The 22165-nt window shown below is 33.0% G+C and overlaps 1 protein-coding gene across 4 annotated transcripts in view; it reads right to left on the bottom strand.

The window, feature by feature from the left end:
* The window catches only part of LOC145287821 (cullin-3-like), a 241197-nt gene that overhangs the window by 21997 nt on the left and 197035 nt on the right, over positions 1-22165 (bottom strand). For all 4 annotated transcript variants that reach the window (XM_080135683.1, XM_080135684.1, XM_080135685.1 and 1 more), the window contains 4 exons: positions 20187-20357; positions 16769-16876; positions 16227-16351; positions 6046-6265 (listed from right to left, as the gene is read on the bottom strand). In XM_080135683.1, coding sequence (XP_079991809.1) covers positions 6046-6265; positions 16227-16351; positions 16769-16876; positions 20187-20357 — 624 coding nt within the window. The remainder of the gene's footprint in view (positions 1-6045; positions 6266-16226; positions 16352-16768; positions 16877-20186; positions 20358-22165) is intronic.

Below are 22165 nucleotides of genomic sequence, written 5' to 3'. Positions count from 1 at the left end.
ATTTGATCAGAGCCAACAGCGGAGTCATGAACTTTGCTTAGGGATACTTTTAGTTCATTTTTAGAGAATGGCTGGTTGTATTTTTTCTGTATTATTTGTCTGAAACTGGAGTTTTTCCTTTTCTGCTTTTTCCTTAATAATTTGGAATTTTTTGTTAGAGTTTTTAGAGAAGGAGTTTTTTGCAAAAGTTTCAGCAAGACCATCTACCATTTCTTTCTTGCTAGTAATTTTTTGGTTATTATAGGTCAGGTGTTTAGTAAGGTTGCTGTTCGAGATTTTTCGGATCATGTCCCAAACCTTTTTAATTTTTTTTATTTGTATTTATTTTTGATACATAGTTTTTCCATGATGTTCGCTTCGATTCTTTAATGGTTTTGCAAGCTTAAAGCTGTTTTTATATTTATCGAGATTTTCTTTAGTTGGCTCTTTTTTAAGTTTCCTTAGTATAGCTCGACAAGTTCTGATGGCTACTTTGCATTTTTCGTCAAACCAGGGTGTATTATGTTTTGGGGAGGTAGAGCTTCTTGGAATGCATTCCTCAGCAATATTATACAGTGTATTCATAAAATATGTGATATTATTTTGGTTTGGGCTATTAGTTTAGTCCGGCATAAATTTTGGAATTTTTTCCAATCAGCCTTCTGTAAGTTCTGTTGAGGTATTTTGTTTTCTGGCATTGGATCATTGTTTTCAAGTGTAATGGGAAAGTGATCACTTCCATATGAATCTTCTAGTACATTCCATTTGTAATCCAAGTGTTGGATCACAATGTTAAATCAATTGATGTGAATGGACCAGTTCCTGGGTGTAAATAAGTGTGTTTTATCATTAAAGAGATATAGGTTTTCGTTATTTATATTTCTATAGCTTTTCCTCTTTTGCTTGTTTTTTCACTTCCCCATATCTCATTATGGCTGTTTAAATCTCCCATAATGATGTATGGCTTTGGAAGTTGCTGTATTAGTTTGCTCAGATCTGTTTCTGAGATGCTTTCATTGGGGGGTATGTATAGTGAGCAAATGTTGATGGTTTTGTGGAGTGTTGCTTTTATTGCAGTAGCCTGCAGTTTAGTATTAAGTTGTATTTGACTTTGGGATATGTCATTTCTAATAAGGATTGATGTACCTCCAGAGACTCAGAGTCCAGTATTGTGTATATAGTTATGATTGTAGTTTTTAATTTTTATATTACCATCCGATTTCATAAAGCAGTAGTCTGTCTTGGAGACAGACTACTACTGGGAATAAGATATCGAGTAGAATAGTGAGCTCATTTAGGTTTGCCTTTAAACCATGACAATTCCACTGGATTATATTATTTGTCTTATTTCTATCCGGTATGATTTTGTGTGTCATGTTCTGTATTTTAGTTTGTTATTTGGGTGTTTTGGGTTTAGTTATTTTAGTTCTCGTCTATCTCCATCTCTTTGGATGTGGAGGGGGGGGGGTTCTTGTTAATGTCTGTATCTCAACTGAGAAATTTTGCTGAGGTTTTTTTTTTGTTTTGGTTTGGGGCTTTTGGATTTGCTCTGTCTTATGTGTCCTTCTCGGCTCTCGATCAATTCAAATTTATTTTCATTTTCAATTAATACGGTTTCTGTTTTTTGTTTATTTTGGTTTTTGGAAGGGGGTTTTGTGTTTCCATGTTCTGCTTCCATCTTTTCTTGATATTGTGTGTTTAATGTCTGCTTTTGTCCTTGTTCGTGACTTGGATCTTTCACGTTGGTTTATTTGTAGTTTTTGTTTATCGGATTCTATTTTGCTCTTTGAAGCTTATTTTTGATTTTGGTCACTTAATTGAGTTTTCAAGGATACTAGTATTTGTTTTTTGTTAGTTTTATTTTGGTTTGTTTTTAAAGTTTCAATTAGATTTTGGAGTTCAAAAACTAGTTTATTGAGTAACTCTTGGTAGTTTATTTGGTTAGTTTGGCTTGAGTTTTTTTGTGATGTTTGCATAGGTGTTTACTTTTTGGTAAGAATCTACCATTTTCCTTGCTTCAGGGAAGGATATGTTTTCTTTGTATTTTACTTCCACAATTTCTTTTTCCTTTTGAAAGGTTTTGCATGTTTTGGAGTATGCTGGATGGTTTTCCAGGCAATTTGGGCGTTTACTTTCATTGGGACATTCATTTTCCATGTAGTTGGGTTCTTTTAGACCACATTTTCCACATGTTCTGTGCCCTCTGCAAACTTCTCTATGGTGCCCATATTTTTGACACTTAAAACATCTCAGAGGGGCTGATATATATAATTTCCACTTTTTCAATTGTATATCCAATTTTGACTTCTTTTGGAATTTTAGGAGTATTAAATGTTAGTATATACATTGTTGTAGGTATGGATTGACCGTTCCTTTTTATATTGATTCGGACATGATAAATCACTCCCTGTTTTCTTAGAGCACTTTTGATTTCTTCTGTTGTAGCTAAGGTTAGTTCATGGCTTCTTATGACGCCTTTTGAGGTGTTTAATCTTTCGTGGGCAAAAGTCCTGCATTTATAAATATGGAATTTTTCCATTCCTAGGAGGTTCTTTGCATCTTTGACGTTGTCTACTGTAACAAGTAGGTTGCCATTTTTCATTTTTTTAACTGTTTTAGGATTGCTATTTTGAGTTAATATCTTTTCAATTAGAAATGGAGATAGATCGCTGGCCTTTTTCCTTCCAAGGTTTCAATAACTATGAATCTTGGGAAGTTTTCTTTATCAATATGTTCAAGATTGAATTCTTGCTGTCTGAGCTGGTGACATCTGAAACGTTCTTTTGGTTTTTCTGGGTTTCTTAATTATTAGATCCATGTATAGTTGATTAGTTTTTTCATCTTTCTTGCTCCCCACCCTCTTTGGAGCCCAAATATGGGAGATATTATGGGGGAAACCCATTCGCCGTTTCATCCCAAAGATACAAAAAAGATATACTCAATCGGTTGAGTTTGTGTCATCGCTTCCTGATTCCTCCTTTAGTTTCATTTTCCCAGTTTGAGAGAAACATTGGATAGGGAACAGTTGTGTGGTTTTATCTCAGCAATTGATTGACCCTTACCGCCGTCTTCTAACACTTATTTGGTTTGCCTGTGTTTGTAGTAAGAGTAAGATATTGTATTATCTTTAGACTTCATTTTTTTTTTTTTTTTTGTAGTTAACATTTGCCAGTGTAAATGTTAGGGCTTGGCATGACTAGCCGATTGATCGGATCGGGGCCTCTCCGACCTCCCGTCTAGTCAAGATAAAGGCCGAAGTGGTGTGTTGTAGAGCCACAACTTTTTTTTTTCCCCTAGTCATGGATTGCTCAGCCACTAGGATCCCGTCCCAAGACATTACGGGTTGCTATCTACAGCCAACAGGTAGCCCCATTGAGGGACTTCTGCACTCTACAGGAGGGCAGTCGTCATATTCTGATGCCCTGCTGACGGGGTCTAATGAAATCTGGTTCATTTCTTCAAATAAAAATTCTTGGATTTTAATTTGGTTGTTTTTATTATTTCCTTTCTTAATCATAAAGCTTGGTTTGGTGTTCTTGGTAGATTGTTATTTTCATTCTCGGCCTTGCAGAAAATGAATGAGTTTTGCAAAGGAAAAAAGTTGTATTATTGGCTGGACTGTTTTCATTTAGGAAGCTGTTTTTGTTTTTGCAGAACATATTTAAGTTTTACAAAACAAAGAACTTCAATGTAGGTGCATTTCGTCTCAGGAAGCCAATAGACAGCCTGATCTGGTAACAAATAACTGAAATCGAAATCCAGGACTGTTTAAAAATGAATATATTGCAATATTTCTTCGGTATTATTGTAGATTAATACCTTCCGTTAACCTCCCACGCCATCTGACCACCTCTCCAAAATATGCAATTATGTGTGAATACCTTAAAAAACTTTAATGAAAGATAAACAAGTATTATTTTAGAATTTAACGTAAAATGATTTCCAATTTTGAGCCATTCTAGCATTTTAGGGCAGTTAACAACTTTTTTTTTCTATTGGAGATAAATCCTGTGTGCCTTTTTTTTTCTTTTTCTGAAGACGCTTATGTGTGGTTTTAAGAGGGTCTTTGTGCAATTATAAGAGGGTTGGGAGGTTGCCACTGACTTTCGGTTAATGATAGAGCAAGGAAAATTATGTGTGAACATCCTGAAGACTTGATAGAAACAAAACAAAAACAATTTTAGAATTTAGAGTGGAGGTTGGTTTCACATAAATTTAATGTAAAATAATTCACCATTTTGATACCATTCTAGTGTTTTAAGATAGTTCACCAATTTATTTTTTTATGGGTGATAAATGGTGCAATTTTCTTTAAGAAAGGATTTTTTTTTTTTTTTTAGACACTTATATGTAGCTTACCAAGGAACTTTGTTTGGTGAGGAGCTTGCCACTTAAACTTAGCATTATTGTTAGGGCTAAAGAAGGTTTTAAGAGGAGAAAGGCTTGCCACTCATACCTAGGGTTAAGGGTAGGATTAAGGGAGTTTTTTTTTTTTTTTTTAAAAGGCGTTTGACCCGCATATTTACGGTTAGTAGGTCATAATTATTGGCTTTTGAAAATGTTATGCCTTAGATTTTGGACATCAAATTACTTTTAAATATTAAATTTATTTTTGTTTGTTTGTCATAATTCTTAAGGGGTGTGAAACTTAAGAATTACGACAAATAGACAAAAATAAATTTCATTTAAAACAAGTGACGTCACTAACAGAAAACGTGACATTTGGAAAACTTAAGTATTTTTGCCTACTTAATAAAAAATTTTTTTTGCTAAAGCTAACAAATCGTTCAAATTTTTGATATATTTAGTTTTTATTTTATTTTATTTTTATTTCTTGTCCAAGTGACACATTATTTCGTTAAACTTTCCAGTTTAAGACTTTTTTTTTTTTTTTTTTCATTTCTCTACTTGGACTTTGGGCCAAGATCATAGTGTAGTATTCTGATGCTACACTTCGCCTTTTCTGACCTCTGTCCGTGAAGGAGAAATCCTTCATGACTGAGACAATTTTTATGTTTGTTTCTATCCAGATTGACCCTTTTTGGGAAGCTGGACTTTTCTCGCATTAACTGACCTTGTGTCTAACTGTCCTCATGGGGAAGCAAGTAAATAGGAACTTAACTAGAAACTGAGTAACTCCAACAAATATTTAAATATTGATTTTGTATTTATATATATATATATATATATATATAATTGGGTAGATTAGTGGCCATTCGATTATAATCCGCTGGAAAAAATTGTAAAAAAAGACAAAAAAATATATTGGGACATGCAGACGTGAAGCAAAAAATCATATTTCACATTTTCATTTTTTTTTAACAAAACACTGTTTAATTCACCATTAAAAACTAATGTAATGGATAAAAGTGCACACGTTACATATTTGTTTTTCAACTATATTTTTAAAATTTGACCAAAAATAATGCTGGATTGCTTTAAAATTATATATTCTGATGACCAAATAGCTCTAGTTAAGCTAATTATGTTTTAATATGAGCTCCAAATAAATATGTAAGAATGTTTTTTTATATTCATATTTTCATTTTTAATTCGTTCTGAAATAAAAAAAAAAAAAAATTTGTTTACGGTAAAATAATTAATATCAGCGATAGTAGCTACTGCTGCCTCTAGTTAGCATAGTTAGATATAAAGAGCATAAAACTCTTTAAAAAATATTTTCTCACCCCCATTTTAACAAAATTTTGCACAAAATATTGTCACTTTTGAAAGAATAATCATTTTAAAATGTAATAAAAACTGATTACAAAATGAACTTTTCCAGGACAAAAATTCAGTAAATTTATTTTAGCTCTATTTGATGCATGACTTTTTAAAAAGTTTTATTGAACAAAAGATGCCAAGGTAACCCAACCCTTCTGAAATAAATGTAATCCATATTAAAATAAATTCATATAATTGTCTCACAAAAAAATTATGAAATACTATCCAAAACTTTTAAGTTATTTCCAAGTAACGAGAAAAGTGTTACAAATTTCAGAAATCTTTCTAGTCATTTCTTTGAAACATAGAAAAAAAAAAAAAAAAAAAAAAAAAATGACTTACTTCGTAGGTGATTTTCCCATGAGTATTGAACAACATCAAGACACACATTTGAAATGTGGACACTTGAATGATGTGTTTCCGCGGACCTTTCGATGAACTGGCACTAGCACCTTCACCATTTTCTTCTTTGCGAGGACCATAAAAACAGGCATGCAAATCAGCAGAGCCAAGTTGTGGCTGTAACGTCAATTGTCGGCCACTATGCTTAGCAAGATAAAATCTGAAATCGAAAAGAAAGTAAATATAAAATATGCAAGAATTTATGGGATGGATTCACAAAGAATGGTAAAAGAATGAATTTTTGGAGAGGCTAAAATATTACAGAGAAATCAATGTTTGTCTGTTAGAAATTGTTAAGAGAATATTCAAATGAGGGTTAAATTTTTTATAGAATCTAAAAACACTATTGAAATTTTCCTTTGATTACATCTAGGTCGTTAGAAGCAGTTACAGTTAGGTTTATAAAATAACTGAAATACATCGTAAATATATGAAACAAATTTAATAAACAATAAATCTTCATTACTTAAAAAATAAAATTAAACGTCGGTGAAGAAGGTTTAAACATTTAAATTTTTTTCATGAGTTGATTCAATAAGACCATTTACCATTTCTGAAACATAAGTTTTTGTTTTTAATTACTCATATTCCAAACATTATTTTTCACTTTTCTTTCAAGGCAAAGATTGTAAACATGACTATATTTAAAATTCTGACCAACAATATTTCTTCACACGAGAAATGCATGAAGATGGATGAATACTGTTAGTATGTATATCCTAGGATTTTAAGGAGAAACCCCCAATCCGTACACATTTATCATTTTTGGAGTATATATTAAAATATTTATAGTAATTCGTTCATTAGTTTGGGAGATTACTTACTATTAAATAGATATATATGTAACGAAATACATGTACCTAACTGTATAAATATAGATAAACAGTGTCTATATTTTGTTTTAATAGATGATCAAACTTTTTTCTTTTTTTTTTTTTTTTACTTCATTTATGATGTCATAAAAGACGTTTCTTGCATCTTCTTTAATATCACTTTGTGTATGGAGATAAGTAAACAACGAAAAAGATCCAGGGTTCTAGTATATATATATATGAATAAAAAAGAATGCGAAAAGTATAAAAGCTTATAACTTTTCTTTATTCATTTTTAATTGGTGACGTGCAGGAATACAAAATAATAATATTATGAAAAAAAATTAAAAAACTTTTTCTTGGCTAATAGAATATTCACAGGTAAAACATCCAATGAATTATAACAAGGCTTATACAAGAGTGCTTAATATATAGCGCAAGATATACTTTTAATTTGTTGTTACATAAACATTTAGATGCTAGGTGTAAAAGCTTGTGTAATGTGGGTCATTACATAATCCAATTTTATGCAAAGGGGATAAAGGACAGGATACCTCCAATTTTTTGAAATTTCAATCAATCAACAAAGGTTTTATCTCTCAATGAGGAACCCCTCCTTGGACTTTAGCCATCTATCTGTCCCGAGCTATCCACTGTCATGTAGGACCCATTTATCAAGTCGTCCTTTCACATTGTTTTTGGTTTTCCCTTTGACCTTTTATGTTCAAGAGGTGTCCATTTTGTTGTCCTGATCGACCATCTGTTGTCATGTGCTCTGCCCATCTGTGTTTGGATGCCTTGATGGCAGTATTGATGTCAATAACATATTGGTCGATCCAGAGGTTTGTTATACTGTCTTGTATAGTGATACTCCACATTATCCTCTCCATCTTCCTTTGTGCCACTGCCAAGATTTCGTCAGGGCCCATGTTTCACTACCGTAGATCATCACAGGTAATATATATTCATTGAAGATCTTATTTTTGATTGTCTTACTTGCTTTTTGGCTTCTTATATTATCCACTTTCCCAAAAGCTGCCCTCCTAATGCTTTCCTTTTTATCTCAGGAGGAAATCTCCATCTTTCGTAATTTTCTTTCCCAATTAGATGTAGTTTTCAACTTCCTCAATGATCTTTTCATCAAAACTTATTGACGACTTGGCAGCATGCTAGTTCAACATCACCTTCGTCTTCCCAAGATGCATGTTGAGGCCAACTGGTTAGCTCTTAGAATGGATGTCGTTTAGAATGTCATTTTGTTCCCGAGGAGAATGTTGGTTGGTTGGTTTGTTTATTTAATCAGAATATCGACCTTCATGGAGTCATTTAATGCTGACGATCGTTTTGGTTCATTTTTTTTCGTAGTGTTTGTTTGTTAAGTAGCCCCCACCTTTTTTTATTGAGGACACGGTTATCTGTTTTAGCTGAAATTTTTTTTGTATTTTTTTTGTAAGGCCTTGATGTTATATTTTTTAGCATAGTTGGATCTCTCTCAGAAATAAGAGAATGTTGTCTGTGCGGGTGCTTGTCTTTCATATTGTTCCATTTTCGTGGCGATTCCTTGCGGTAGCGTAAGCTCCATATTCCACGAAGATATGTTTTATTGTGTAAGTCTTCTGGCATGTTAGGCATTGTGGTGGTTGCTCTTACCCGAGTAGGTACAAGTGAGTAAGGGTTGTGTGGTCAATGTATGTTCTGGCTATAACCATTTGTTCTTTTCTTGATTTTTGTGAGGATGGTCCCCATTCTCTTAAGGTGTATTTAATCTGGAAGAGCTTACTATTTTTTTTATTATTCCAATGCTGTTGCCATTTTGCATAAAACAGTTTATTGATTTTTTTATTTTAAGTCTGTGTAAGGAATATTGATGGGTTCAGGGTTTAGGTTTAAAGCTGATTTGGCTATGTCTGCTCTTTCACTCCGATATGGCTTAGAATCCAGCACATGATTACCTCTTTGTGGGTAGTCATTGAGTTCAATCTGTCCAATAGTTTGGTGATTAGTGGGTTCTCAAGCTTTATATTGTTCATTGATGACAGAACAGAGAGCGAATCTGAGAAAGTTATAAACTTTTTGTGTTTGTTTTTTGTTAGAATGTTGAGATCAAAGTCGATAGCACAAACTTCTACAGTGAAAATGGAGCCATCAGTTGGTAGTGCCTTCTGGTGAGTTGTTCCATTCAGAACAGCTGCATATGCTGTCCTGTTGTGGTCCCTAGAGTCATCTGTGTAAATGCGCAGATGATCGGGGTAGTCTAGAAGTATGGCATCGAATTTTTCCTGGTAGGTGTTAGGGTGGGTTTTTGCTTTGGGGAGTTTACTTAGTTCGAAGATCATTTTGGTTTTTTGAATATCCAAGGTGGAATTTCACACAGCGTTTGATCGTGGATATTTTGAGTTGTTATCTCTGATTCTTGTCATATCGTTTTCATTCGTAGGCTGAAGGGTTTTATAGCTTTTTCTTTTGCTTCGAATAGATCACTGTGTCTTGGATAGAATGTGTCATTGTATGCAGGGTTGTTTGAATATGATTTTAGTTCAGTATAGCATTGGGTAGCCAATTTATGGCTCCTTATATCTGCTGGTATCTCATTGGCCTCTACGTGTAGACTTTCCACTGGGGACGTTCTGAAGGCTCCCAGTACCAGTCTCAGCCCTCCATCGTAGATCGGGTCTAATGTCTTTAAGTAAGTCTTTCTAGCCGACCTATAAATGAAACATCCATAGTCAAGTTTTGATCTAATCAATGACCTGTATCATTTCAGAAGGGTTTTTTGATCTGCACCCCATTCTGTCTGGGCTATAACGCACATCAGCTGCAGTCTTTTATTGCAGTTTGTTTTTAGGTTCTTCAGGTGGGGGATGAATGTCAGTTTTTTATCAAATGTCAAACCTAGGAATTTATATTCGTCTACAATGGGAATTTCTGTATTTTTAAGTTTCAAACAAAAGTCGTTATGGAGTTTCCTCATTTGGCAGAAGTGTACACATTTGGTTTTTGTTTCAGAGAATTTAAATCCATTTTCTATGGTCCACGTTTTTAATTTATTTAGGCATTGTTGGAGCTTGCGTTCTATGGTATGTATATATTTTGATCTGCAATATATCAGAGGGTCTTCCACATATAAAGATCTGTCAACACTGAAAGTTAGGCATTTTGTTATGTTGTTTATTTTAATGCTAAACAAAGTTACAGATAGATTATGTTGTTTATTTTAATGCTAAACAAAGTTACAGATAAAATACTCCTTAGTGGGACTCCCTCTTCTTGGATGTTGGTATCTGAATAGGTTGATCCAATGCGGACTTTAAATTTGCGATCTGATAAGACACCCTTTATAAATTGTGGTTGTCTGCCTTTTAGATTGAGGTCGTTAAAATCTCTCATTATTCCAAATTTTCAGGTAGAGTTGTATGTTTTCTCCAAGTCAAAGAAGATTGCCGAGAGATGTTCATAAATGCTCCTCTTACAGCTGTTTCTAGACGAATCAGGTGATTGATTGTACTTTTGTTACAGAAGCCGCATTGTAGGTTAGAAATAATGTTGTTGAATTCTAAGTATCACACTAGTCTGTCATTGAATATTCTTTCCATTATTTTACACAAACAACTGGTTCATGAAATTGGTCTATAGTTTTGCGGGTTTGAGTTTTCTTTTCCTGGTTTGGGGATTGCTATTGTGGTTAATCTACATATCTGGGAATTCGCCTTCTATCCATATTTTGTTAAAGATTTTTAATAGGAGTTTTAGTGTTTCAGTAGGTAGTTGTCTCAGGAATTCATAGTGAATTTCATCTGGTCCTACAGCACTGTTATGGGATCTTTTGATGGCATCTTCTAGTTCAGTTAGTGAAAGGAGTTTATTATAGTTTTCAAGGTTTTTTGATTTGAAGTTGAGTTTATATTTCTCTGCATTTTGTTTGATTGTTGTAAATTTTGTACTGTAGTTTTGGTTAGAATTTTGTGAAAAAGTTTTAGCTAGAGTTATTTATGACGAAGTGTTTGATTGGTATGGATTGTTGTTTACCTGCAATTTTTCGGATCATTTCCCATATTACTCTTGGTTCAGTGGAGGAATTCAGTTTGCCGACGTAATTTTGCCAGCATTCTTTTTTTTCTGTTCTTATAACTCTACGGGCTTTAGCTCTGTTTTGCTTGTATTCTATAAGATTTGAAGTAGTAGGTTGTTTCTGGAATTTTTTTAGGGCAGCTTTTTTATATTTTGGGGTCACACATACTTATATCATTGGCGGAGTAAGTTCCATTAGCTGGACTGATGTGGGTGAACTGTTATTAAGTAAGCATATATTGTTTTCATTAATGATTTCTTCTATTGTTCTGCCCTTTTTCTTAATGTTCTTGAACCCCCATAGTATATTGTGACTAATGAAGTCACCTAACAGGATGAAGGGTTTGGGCAGTTGATTGATTAGTTTTTTCAATTCGTCTTTGTCTATATCTTCGTTTGGTGGGATATATGTAGAGCATACTGTTATAGTTTTGTGCAGAGTGGCTTTGATGGCAATTGTTTGGATATTTGTAGTGATATTTACTTTACTGTGGGGTGTGTCGTTTCAGATCAGAATCGACACACCCCCTGAGGCTCTGGCTCCAGAATTATGGGTGTAGTTGAAAGATTGGAAGTTCTTGATGTTGATGCTGTCGTATTTCAGAACGGTTTCTTGAAGGCAGATTATTGTAGGTTGTTTCTGTGTTATTAATAGTTGTAGTTCATTCATATTTGCTTTCAAACGACGACAGTTCCATTGGATTATTTTTTTCCCATGGTTGGTGGTTGGTTTTAAGTTTTGTGTTATTATTCTGTGTTTTGTTGTTTCTGTCAGCTTTCCTGCTTCTGGGAAGGTTTTGTAGATACTTACAGAAATTCGTCCACTTCCATTTTTTGTATTATTTTAGTTTTTTTGGTTTGATACCTCATTTGGTGAAATTTCTGTTTTGGATTTAAATTGGGAATGTTGTCAAGATTTTTCGGTCTCCAGGCTTTTTGATTTTTTCTGTCTTGAGTGCTTTTCTTTTCTTTGCTTTCGATTAGTTCAAATTTGTTTTCGTCCTCAATCAGCACCATTTCTGTTTTTTGTTTATTATGTTGATTTTCTTTAGGAGGTCTTGTTTTGGTAGGTGAGAAGTTCTTGGGTTTAGTAATAATATCAGATAAGATTGGAGTTTCAGCCTCATCTCTCTGAGAATGGGATTCTCCTTCAGGTCCTGTTTAGTTAGTTTAATCAGGTTTTCCTTTAATGTCTCCACTAGTAACTTTCTTTCATCAATTCAGCCAAGTTGTTTTGTACCGTCTCTTGTTTTGAGATTGGGCTATTTGTAATTTTTGCTATATTTGCATATGTTGGGGAGGCTGGTGTGCTCTCAACTAGTCTTCTTGCCTCCGGATATGGTAAATTTCTGGTGCGTTTGATTTTTGTTATTAGTTTTTCCTTCTTCCAAACTTTGCATTCCTTTGAATCAGCTGCATGGCTCTGTTTGCAGTTTGCACATTTTGATGGTAATTCGCAGTTTATGTGACCCCCAATTCCACAGTTTTTGCATGTTAGTGGTCTGGTGCATCTATCTTTGTGATGGCCGAATTTATGGCAATTGTGACATCGTAATGGGGTTGGAATATAGATTTCTACCTTTTCTATTATATAGCCAATTTTTATTTCTGTGGGAGGTTTGGGAGTATTGAAATTTAAGATGTAGGTGTTCGTTGGAATCATTTAGTTATTTTTTTTAATGTTTATTCTTCTGATTTCTGTGACTCCTTGTTCCTTTAAGTTATTTTTAATTTCATCTGGTGAGCAAAGTGCAAGTTCTGGGCTCTTTAAACACCCTTTGAAGAGTTCAAGGTGATGTGGGGGTAGGCTTTTATTTTGAGGTTGTGGATGTGGTTTTGATTTAGGAGTGTATTTGCTGAGAGTTTATTTGGTACTTCTATAAGGAGGGTGTTGTTAGTTTTTTGATTTGCGTAGTTTCGGTTATAGACCTGATTTCTTTTTCAATAATGAATGGGGACAGTTTGGTGATTGGAGTACTGCTCTCCATAGATTCTAAAACAATGAATCTTGGGAATATTCTATGATTATCAGATTCTATATCTGAGTTTGATTCATCTTCACTTTCTGGATGGGGTCTTTTGATTTTTTGGAAACCATAAATTATATTTTTTTCCTTCATCAACCTTGCTCCCCACCCTCCTCGGAGCCCTAAATTGGGAGATGGTTGGGGGGAAGCCCATTCGCCCAAATACCTCGGGGGTACAAGGATGATATACTCAAACAGAGGGTGCATCTGCTTATGACGGTTTATTTACTTGGACCCAACAAATTATAATAAAGGGATGTTGTTGGTCGTATCAGGTTTCACTATTTGATTGATCCTTGCCATCGCCTTCTAGTATCAGTATGTTTTTTTGTTTGCCTTTTTTTTTTTTTTTTTAAGTGTTTGTGTGTGATGTATTTGTATTTCTCCTTTTGTGAGGGTTTACTGTAATTAGGGCTTGGCATGACTAGCTGATTGATTACCTTCCCAACCGCCCGTCTAGGCGAAGCAAGGGCTAAAGTGGAGTGCTGTAGGCTGACGGCCACTTGGATCTAGGTCATGAGGTACTCAGCCGCCAGGATCCCATTCTAGAGCATTACGGGTTGCCACCCACGGCCAACAGGTGGCCCCATTGAGGGACTTTTACTCTCTGCAAGGGGGCAGTCGGTGTATTCTGACGGGGTTGGGAGGTAAGGAAGGGAAAGGGGGCTGTTTTTGTAGAACATAATTAAGTTTTACAAAAGAGAATAGAAAACAAAAGCAGAAAATCGATGTAGGTGCATTTCGTCTCAGGAAGTCAATAGGCAGCCTGATCTGGTAGCCTCAGTGAGGAGAATGTGCTATCAATATTATATCATCAGCAAAGATGAGATGTGACAGCAGGTGTTCGCTATTGATGTTGACTCCTCTACCTTCCCACTTAATTCGACTAATTATTGCATCCTTGAGACAGGCTGTGAAGAGTTTTGGCAAGATGTTGTCACCTTGTCTTGCTCCCCTCTCCAGTTTGATCTTGTTGGTTTCATGATGGAGCTTTAGAGTAGAGGTAGCCCCACTGTACAAGTCTTTTAGCAAGGTGATACATATAGAGTCAACTTCTTGGTTCTCAAGGACAGTGAACAGCGGATCAAACTCTATAGAGTTGAAAGCCTTTTCATAATCGATAAAGGCAAACCACAGTAGTATTTCATATTCATCAACCTGAATATAACCGATGGTGAAGTAATTTGCTTGTTCTTGTGATTGATGACCGTCTAGTGTCCTTAGCATAAATCTTAGCAAGACCTGAGAGAATACCTTGTATGTCACTGGCAGAAAGCTGACTGGCCGATAGTTCTTAATATTTGCAGCGTGTCCTTTCTCATGAATGATGACCACTAATGCATTCCTCCATTTATCTAGAACCTTTCCACTGGAGAGGCATTTATTAAACAGTTTTGTAAACATCTCAACAATGGGTTCATCAACGCTCTGTAGTACTTCTGCAGTAACACCATCCTCCCCTGCAGCCTTGCCTGACTTCAGTTGCTTAATAGCTACTCTCACTTCTGATGGGAGGAAGATGTTCCTCAGATGTCTTCAGTGCATGAAGAGTCCTGGTTGTCTGGTGGCATAGAGGTTCACATAGAACTCCTCGCACCTTGAAACTTTGGTTTGGACAGAGCTCTTATACTGAGGATATTGAGCATCCCCCAGAAAAGAATGGAAGTAGGTGACAACATGAACCTACCCTCTCTCTCTCAAAAAAATAAATATACATCAAAACAAATTTTGTTTCAACTAAAATAACTACAAAACTTTTTGCCCATCGGACCACAACAACTTATGACGTCATAACCCTTAAAGAAAAGTGAGCCCACCCTTGCAAGAAATGGTCCAGTTGACCACCACAGAAATTTTTTTTCTCTAATTTTCAGATATTATGCACTCGAGGGATCACTCTTTCAGATGGTACGGGTTTCAGCCCAGTCTGATGCGGCTCAAAAAAGTTTTTAGCGGATATACAAACACAAATTGACATGTGAGATTTATATAATAGATATATAAGACAAGGAAATAACTAAACCAGTTTCTAAAAAAATTGATTAATAATTCAAAATAAATTAAATATATTATCAATATAAATCAACTTTAAATAATCTTAAATAGAACACTTAAAAAAAAAATTCTCTTGCTATAAACACTAACATACAGCTATTCAGTTAAATCGATTTTCCTTAATGTAATCTGCAAATGAGGTTATCTCTTGAGCATATATTTTGCAAGAATCATATTATATAGAAATAAATGAAATAGGAAAGTAATGGACCTTTTGTATATGTTAATCAGATTGTGAACAGACAGACAAATACAAATTATATATATATATATATATATATATATATATATATATATATATATATATATATATGCACAGCCATACCACAAGCTGCAATTCCCCGACTGAATCAGTACGTGGAATTTCATGATCTCAAGATCGACGGAGCCAACAAAATATATACATAAATATATATAAAAAAAAGGTTTATGTTTATTATAACCTTTTTATGCAAAAATATTACGCAAGTATAAATCATATAGAATAGCTGCATGAATATAATTACGCGTAATAGTTAACTAAAGATGATCATCCCATAAGAAAACTGAAAAAACAAATATGGAATTAATTAAAATGAATGTTTAAAAGAATATGCAAATTAGATCTTTTGCAGATGTATGCAATTCCACAACCCATATATAACAAAGTTATATTTTCTTTATAAATAAATATAAAAATGGGTTTTTAATATGAATATCAATAAACACAAAAAAAACAAACTACTACTTGATCAATTTACATTTTTGGAATATGACATCTTTGTTCCATGACAAGTATGTACATCAAAGATTTTTCTGTATTTTTGTTTTTTAAATAAAATGGAATTTTAAATAAGCACCAAAATCATGTAATGGATTTTAACCAAATTTAAAAGAAGGATACTAAAGTTTAGTAACATGTTGATTTTAGTTTCCTATAAGGGGACAAAAGCAGTGCAAAGCTGTTAATGGAATTAAAGTCTTTGGATGGATTTCAAATTTTACATAAAAATAAAGTTTTTGTCAGTACTAGGAAAATACTAGTACTGACAAAAACTTTATTTTTATGTAAAATTTGAAATAAAATGCCATTAATGATTAAAATAAGAAATGCTCAAAAAATGGAATAAAAAGAAATAACTTCACATTTACAGATAAAAACTAAATGATTTTACAATACCTCCTAAAAGTTTCAAAGGCTGATCGGGGCGCATGAGGGATATTACATCTGGGTGGTGCTGACTGTGTAGGCCAAAAACCTGTGGTAAGTACTCTGACAAAAAGATCAACTCCTGATAAGCTGGCCTTTAAAAATAAAAAACATTTGTACAATTAATTATTGTTTACGTGTTCAACATGATTATTATGAATCACGTTAAAAAATGATGAAAAGAAAATCTAGGAAAAAGAAAAACAAATTCTAAGTTTCTTCAGTTGTTAAATTGTCAAAATTTGAGATAGAAAGGGTTTAGGTTATTTTCTTGCCAAATGTTTTTTATGGCGTGTCATATTTTGAAGTTCATGTTGGATATTATACCTAGTCCAACGTTAAATATATTTGCATAGCTGTCCTCTTTAGTCGTTAAATTTTGTTCATTTTCAATCCTTTCATAATATTGTTCATCATCAATCTGACAATCTCGTTATGTTGCTAATATGACAGAATGTACAGCAAAGGAATGCCAACAACTCAAGCTTCAAATATAAACGCACGTTACTTACACCAGATTGTTGCAAGAAATTTTTAAATTCATCCATTGTACTGTTTGATACAGTCATGTCTTTGAACATTCCTTCCAGTTTGGAGGTGAATTGACAACCGCATTCAGTCTGGGAAAAATAAAACGGTTCAAATATCAGGATTTATAAAATACATCACACTTTAAATAAGGACAAATTAAGGAAAGCAAATAAAACAGAATCAAAAGTGTTTCTTATAAACTACAATATTGTTTTGGCTATAAATTGAGAGGGGAGGAATAGTTGGAAGGCTGGAATGAAGAAACATATGCACAATCTCAAGTCAACCGATATTTTCCGTATTAAGCTAAGTTTGATAAAGAAAAACTCCCTTCAAGAGAATAGTAAATTGAATGTACCAATTAAAGATGGATTTTAGCAGATGTCATTGGCAGTTTTACATTGACTTATAGCTTAAACAATACAGTATATTATCTGTAGAAACAAAAACAAGTGATGCCAAATATTCAAACAATATAAAACTGAATCCAACCTAATTATTTCAGTTGACTTATGCTTTTTTTTTTTTTATCTGTTATTGGATTGGTTCGTTTGGTTGTTTTATGGCATATCAACCCTTTCCAGGTTATTTAATGCCAAATCCAGTGATTTTGAAGAACAATTTTTTAATAGAATATATTTTTTTTTCAAGTCAGTTTGGGACTCTGTACTACCACTCCAGGTCAGAGTGGACCTGGGAGCAATGGCAATTAAAGGGTGGTTCCACACTCCCCAAAGCCCGCAAGCTGGGGCCTCACCATTGGATATAGTTTAAGGTCACATCCAGGACCCTGTTATTGGAAGAACCATTTTATAAAGAAATGAATTTTTATAGACAAAGCTATTTAAAATCAAATTCAAGATTAAAAACTGAATGTTGCTTAAAATTAGGATTAGAGATTCAAATGCAAAATCTTTAACATATCAAAATATGTTAACAATTTTTTTAATAAAATAACGTGGTTCAAAACCACTATTATTGATTTGATGTAAAAATTCACATTCGTCTTGCATAACTAAAATTAATAAATCTTTACTTTTTTATATTCTTACATAGAACTATTATTATTCTTATATAGAAGTAAAAAGAATATATTAGCCATCTAATTTACATATGTGCTTGTGTACACTAATGTAAATTATTTGGTGACATTGCGTAAAAAACAAAAAACCTCACTTTCTCTAAATGTTCAGAAAAATTAAATCAGGGCTAACTAGATCAATTAAAATGGAATTTTTTGTTTTTAAACATAACTCAATCACAGATCTAAAGTATATTTTCATATCTATTTTGTGTTATTAAAGTGCAAGGGTCGCTCAAAAAATAAAGCCTCCTATTTTTTTTTTTTTAACCCCAAAAGTTGAAGAACTAGGAAGATGGGGGTAATGCCATTCAAACAGTAACCTTTTGTACTCCAGATTTTTTTTACAGTCATCACCATTCTCAATGAAATTTTGACAGGAATTCAATAATGCATCTCTGCTTCCGACACACATCCATGAGAGTGGTTGCTTTCTTAGTCTTACACTTAATATCTACAGAGAAATGAAACTTTCAAGCCATGAATGCATAAGTTCAGTCATAACAATGCAATTTGCAATTCCTTTGATCCATTCATGCAGAATAAAAAATAGGAAGCATTACTTTTGGAACACTCTTCGTACATAGGAAAAAATCCTGAACTAAACTTTAGTGTCAAATTTGAAGGATAATCTATAAATATAAAAGCGAAAATGTGTGTATGTTCGCTTTTTGTGTATGTCTGTAAAAGGCTTTTTTCCGAGAAGCGGTCGGTCGGCTCACAACTTAAAACTTTTTATATCACATAAATCATATCTACGAGTTAACGGAGGTCGTCTGTCTCTTTAATTTGCTTGACTTTGAAAAGATAAATATTCAACATTTTTTGCTCGCCGCATGTGGATTAGGCTTTTTCGTATAATAAAAGCGACACTAATTCTGACAGTATTTTTCCGGTCGTGATCGCCGGAAATGTCCGAAATCAATCAGATTTGATCAATGTGGAAATATTTTCCTTATATCAGACAATTGTTATTCAATTTGGACAATCACCTTTTTTATGGAGAGCTGCCCCCCCCCAAACATCTTGGGAAAATAAAAATAATAAAAGCGTTCCTGCAGTAAATGAAATACTACCCTGCAGTCAAAGTTGATCTCATTAAGTCATTAAAACGTGCACCTGCCAATTCTAAATAGTTAAATAAATTCAAACGTTGTTTCCGTTAGTATTTCGTGGTGGCCCAATGGTTGACGTCGCACTTTTTTTTTTTTTTTTTTACACTTTAATTTCCAACTTTGCCTCAAGGGTTCGGGTTCGATCCTCATACTTACCTACCAAAACTTTTTATTTTTCCTCCTGCTCGGTAGTGGTTCGAGCCTGCCTACCTACTACAACCTTTTTTTTTTTCTTTTCGCTCAACACACACCTCCATACACTCGGGCACCCAAGCTAGTATTTCTTTACTAGCCTGGGTGTAAAAGAAAGTTATTTTTAGTTATGCAACAAAACTATCTTAACATATGATCAGGAATTTTCCAATCAAATCAAAACTGAATCGTGAAAATAGTTGTGACCTAACTGGTCATGTGTATGTCTAGTATTCTTACAAATATAATTTTTTTCAGGGATGGGGATACAATCATGAACTGGCATTTCTGTAAGTGATTTTTTTTATACTTGTACAGTTTAATCAAGACATTAAAAAATGAAAATATCGAAAAAAGTTTATATTGTATGCATCTCTTATGGAATGAAGTTCTCCGAAAAAAAAAAATTTCACTTAATTTCATCAAGTAGTTTTTATTTTACAGCGAAAAAACAATTTGTTATGATACCGAGCAAAAGGTTTGATTTTTAGGAAGAAAAGCTAGTTGGGGAGTGTCGGCGCTTTACATGGAGTTATCTCCCGTGTCGTTTCTAAAATTCAAACAAAAATTTAAAACAAATCCAAGATGTCTGCCTTCAACGCGCTCTCATAAAAACGTGTTTTTCTGCTGTAAAAAAAAAAAAAAAAAAAAAAAAAAAAAAAAAAACTACTCAATCAGATTAAGTGAAATATTTTTTTTTTGAGATCTTCATGTCAAAACGGCTACGTACAATATAACTTTTTTTTTTGATATTTTCATTTTTTAATGTCTTGATTAAACTGTACAAGTACTAATTTTTCTTTTGAAAGCAACTCCAGAGTTGAATTTTATTTTCTTCCAGAGAATTCTTCATTACAAAAAAGTAAATTTTAATTATTTTTATTCTAATAAAATATTTACCAATGAAAAAAAAAAAAAAAGAGTAATTGTCTTGATTACAATTTAATATATATATATATTTAATATAAAACGAATCAAGAAAACATCAACGATAATGTGAATTGTTTTTACCTTCAATTTGGAGATCATGTTCTTTTCTGAGTCATCAGAGACACTTTTGTTGAGCAGCAGTCGTTTAGCTAAATGCTGTTTGTAATATCTCTCAAATACGTCCTTTTCTTGAAGGAAACGGAATAAAACCATACTTTTATCAAGTACATTTTCTATTTCCTGTTCTGACATCTATAAAAAAACATATATCAATTATTAGTGATCAATCATTTATATAAGCAATGAAGATTTTGTCAAACTGATAACAAATAAGGTTAAACAGGAAATTTATTTTGTAATTGAAAGATAAATTTAAATGCTTATCTGGAATTATATGAAATAGCACAACTATAAAAGACCTTTTCCTTTTTTCTGCTGGGTGCTTAACATTAAATGCAATTTTAATGTTTCTTTCTAAGATCTTATCTGTGGAAGACATTGCTATTTAATTGCTTCCCTATGGGTTGCAACATCATTTTCAGATCTAATGGCAATAAACATTTATTATAAACTGTCCTCATAAGTCAGAAAATTTTATTCAATTTATTATTTTTAACTTTCTCATAATATTCATCATCGTTCAATTGTCACTATCCATTTCAGTACCCTTTATCTTTTAGTGGCTTTTTAGCTTTGGTAAGTAACAGTAAAAAAAAAAAAAAAAAAAAATTAAAGTAATCTAATATGTAAAATTAGATTGCCTTGATTTTAAAAGTTGGATATTAACATTTCAACTGACAAATTTTCTTTGGCTATTGTTGTATCATGTTATTAATAATAAACTTTATTATAATTTATTAAAATATTCAATATGGTTTGTCAGTTTGCAAATATTTCTATATTAAACACCTAAGAAAAATCAGTTAACTTTTAATTCTTTTAGTAAGATCGTTCAAGGCAAGTAAATAGTGACAATTTTACAACAAAAAAGAGAGGGATCACAAATACCGATATTCAAATGACTATATTTATAACTTAAATTAACCGCAATATTTTTTCATGTGAAACATTTCTCTACCACAAGAAAATACAGCATTACAGAATTAAAAATTGAAATCTTTGTCAATAAACTTCTTTGGACAAATCTTACCTCCCCCCCTCATTTTATTTAGTATGCATCTTCTTGCATCAGAATTTAAATCAAGTTCAACTTTTAAGAAGGGGGGGGGGGGGTAAAAAGCAATTGTAAAATACATTTTGTAGATGCTCAAAGGTCAGTCATCAATAAGGAATTGGTTTCATGCAAGTTTTAAATCACCAAACCTGCAACTTCAGGTTTTCTCACATTGATAAATAGACATTTACAGGATGACCTATTTTCTGGTTATCAGTCTGAAATCCCTTTACGACATCAGTTTTGTTGCTTTTTTTTTTTTTTTTAAATTGGAAGATGTAAATATATTGTCAAATAGTAATGTTATGACCCTTTTAGGCTGTGATCATAGCGTAGTATCTGTTAACTGTGGCAAGCAGGGCCAAGGGTCAAAACATTGTTATTATTATTATTATTATTATTAATTGATTTGAGTGACGGATGGTCGCTGGATCAGTTATGATTAGAAGAATAAACACATTGTGGAAGAGATGATTGACGTGGAATCGCAAAAGGAATGCAAAAATAGAAAATAGATATAAACATTCTTTTGGGTTTGGATAAACAAATAACTAAATGGGGACATTAGGTTGGTCTAAGACACGTAATAGGGAGCGAGCTGTAAGAATAGAATGTGTAGACGAACTGCAGATCCTGTGAAAACCATTTGATACAGCTGTAATAAATTTATAATTATAAAAATATAAAGAGTTGTTTTATGATTTCACAAGTAAAAACAGATGTCTCAATTGGATGGTGCTGATTGTTTTATGGTTCGTCACGGAGCAGTAGGAAGATAGAAGAACTCTTCAAGAAAAAGGTATGAAGCATATGTTATTATTCTTATATATGAAGTGTAAAAATATCCTGTGTGATAAGTCTGATACAACAGGATTCAGTTCACACG

This window comes from Euprymna scolopes, chromosome 11, assembly GCF_053919585.1.
Source record: "Euprymna scolopes isolate OS-2025 chromosome 11, ASM5391958v1, whole genome shotgun sequence".
Taxonomy (NCBI): Eukaryota; Metazoa; Mollusca; class Cephalopoda; order Sepiida; family Sepiolidae; genus Euprymna; species Euprymna scolopes.
The sequence above is the reverse complement of the archived record's forward strand: the minus strand, read 5'-3'. Positions and strand labels throughout refer to the sequence as shown.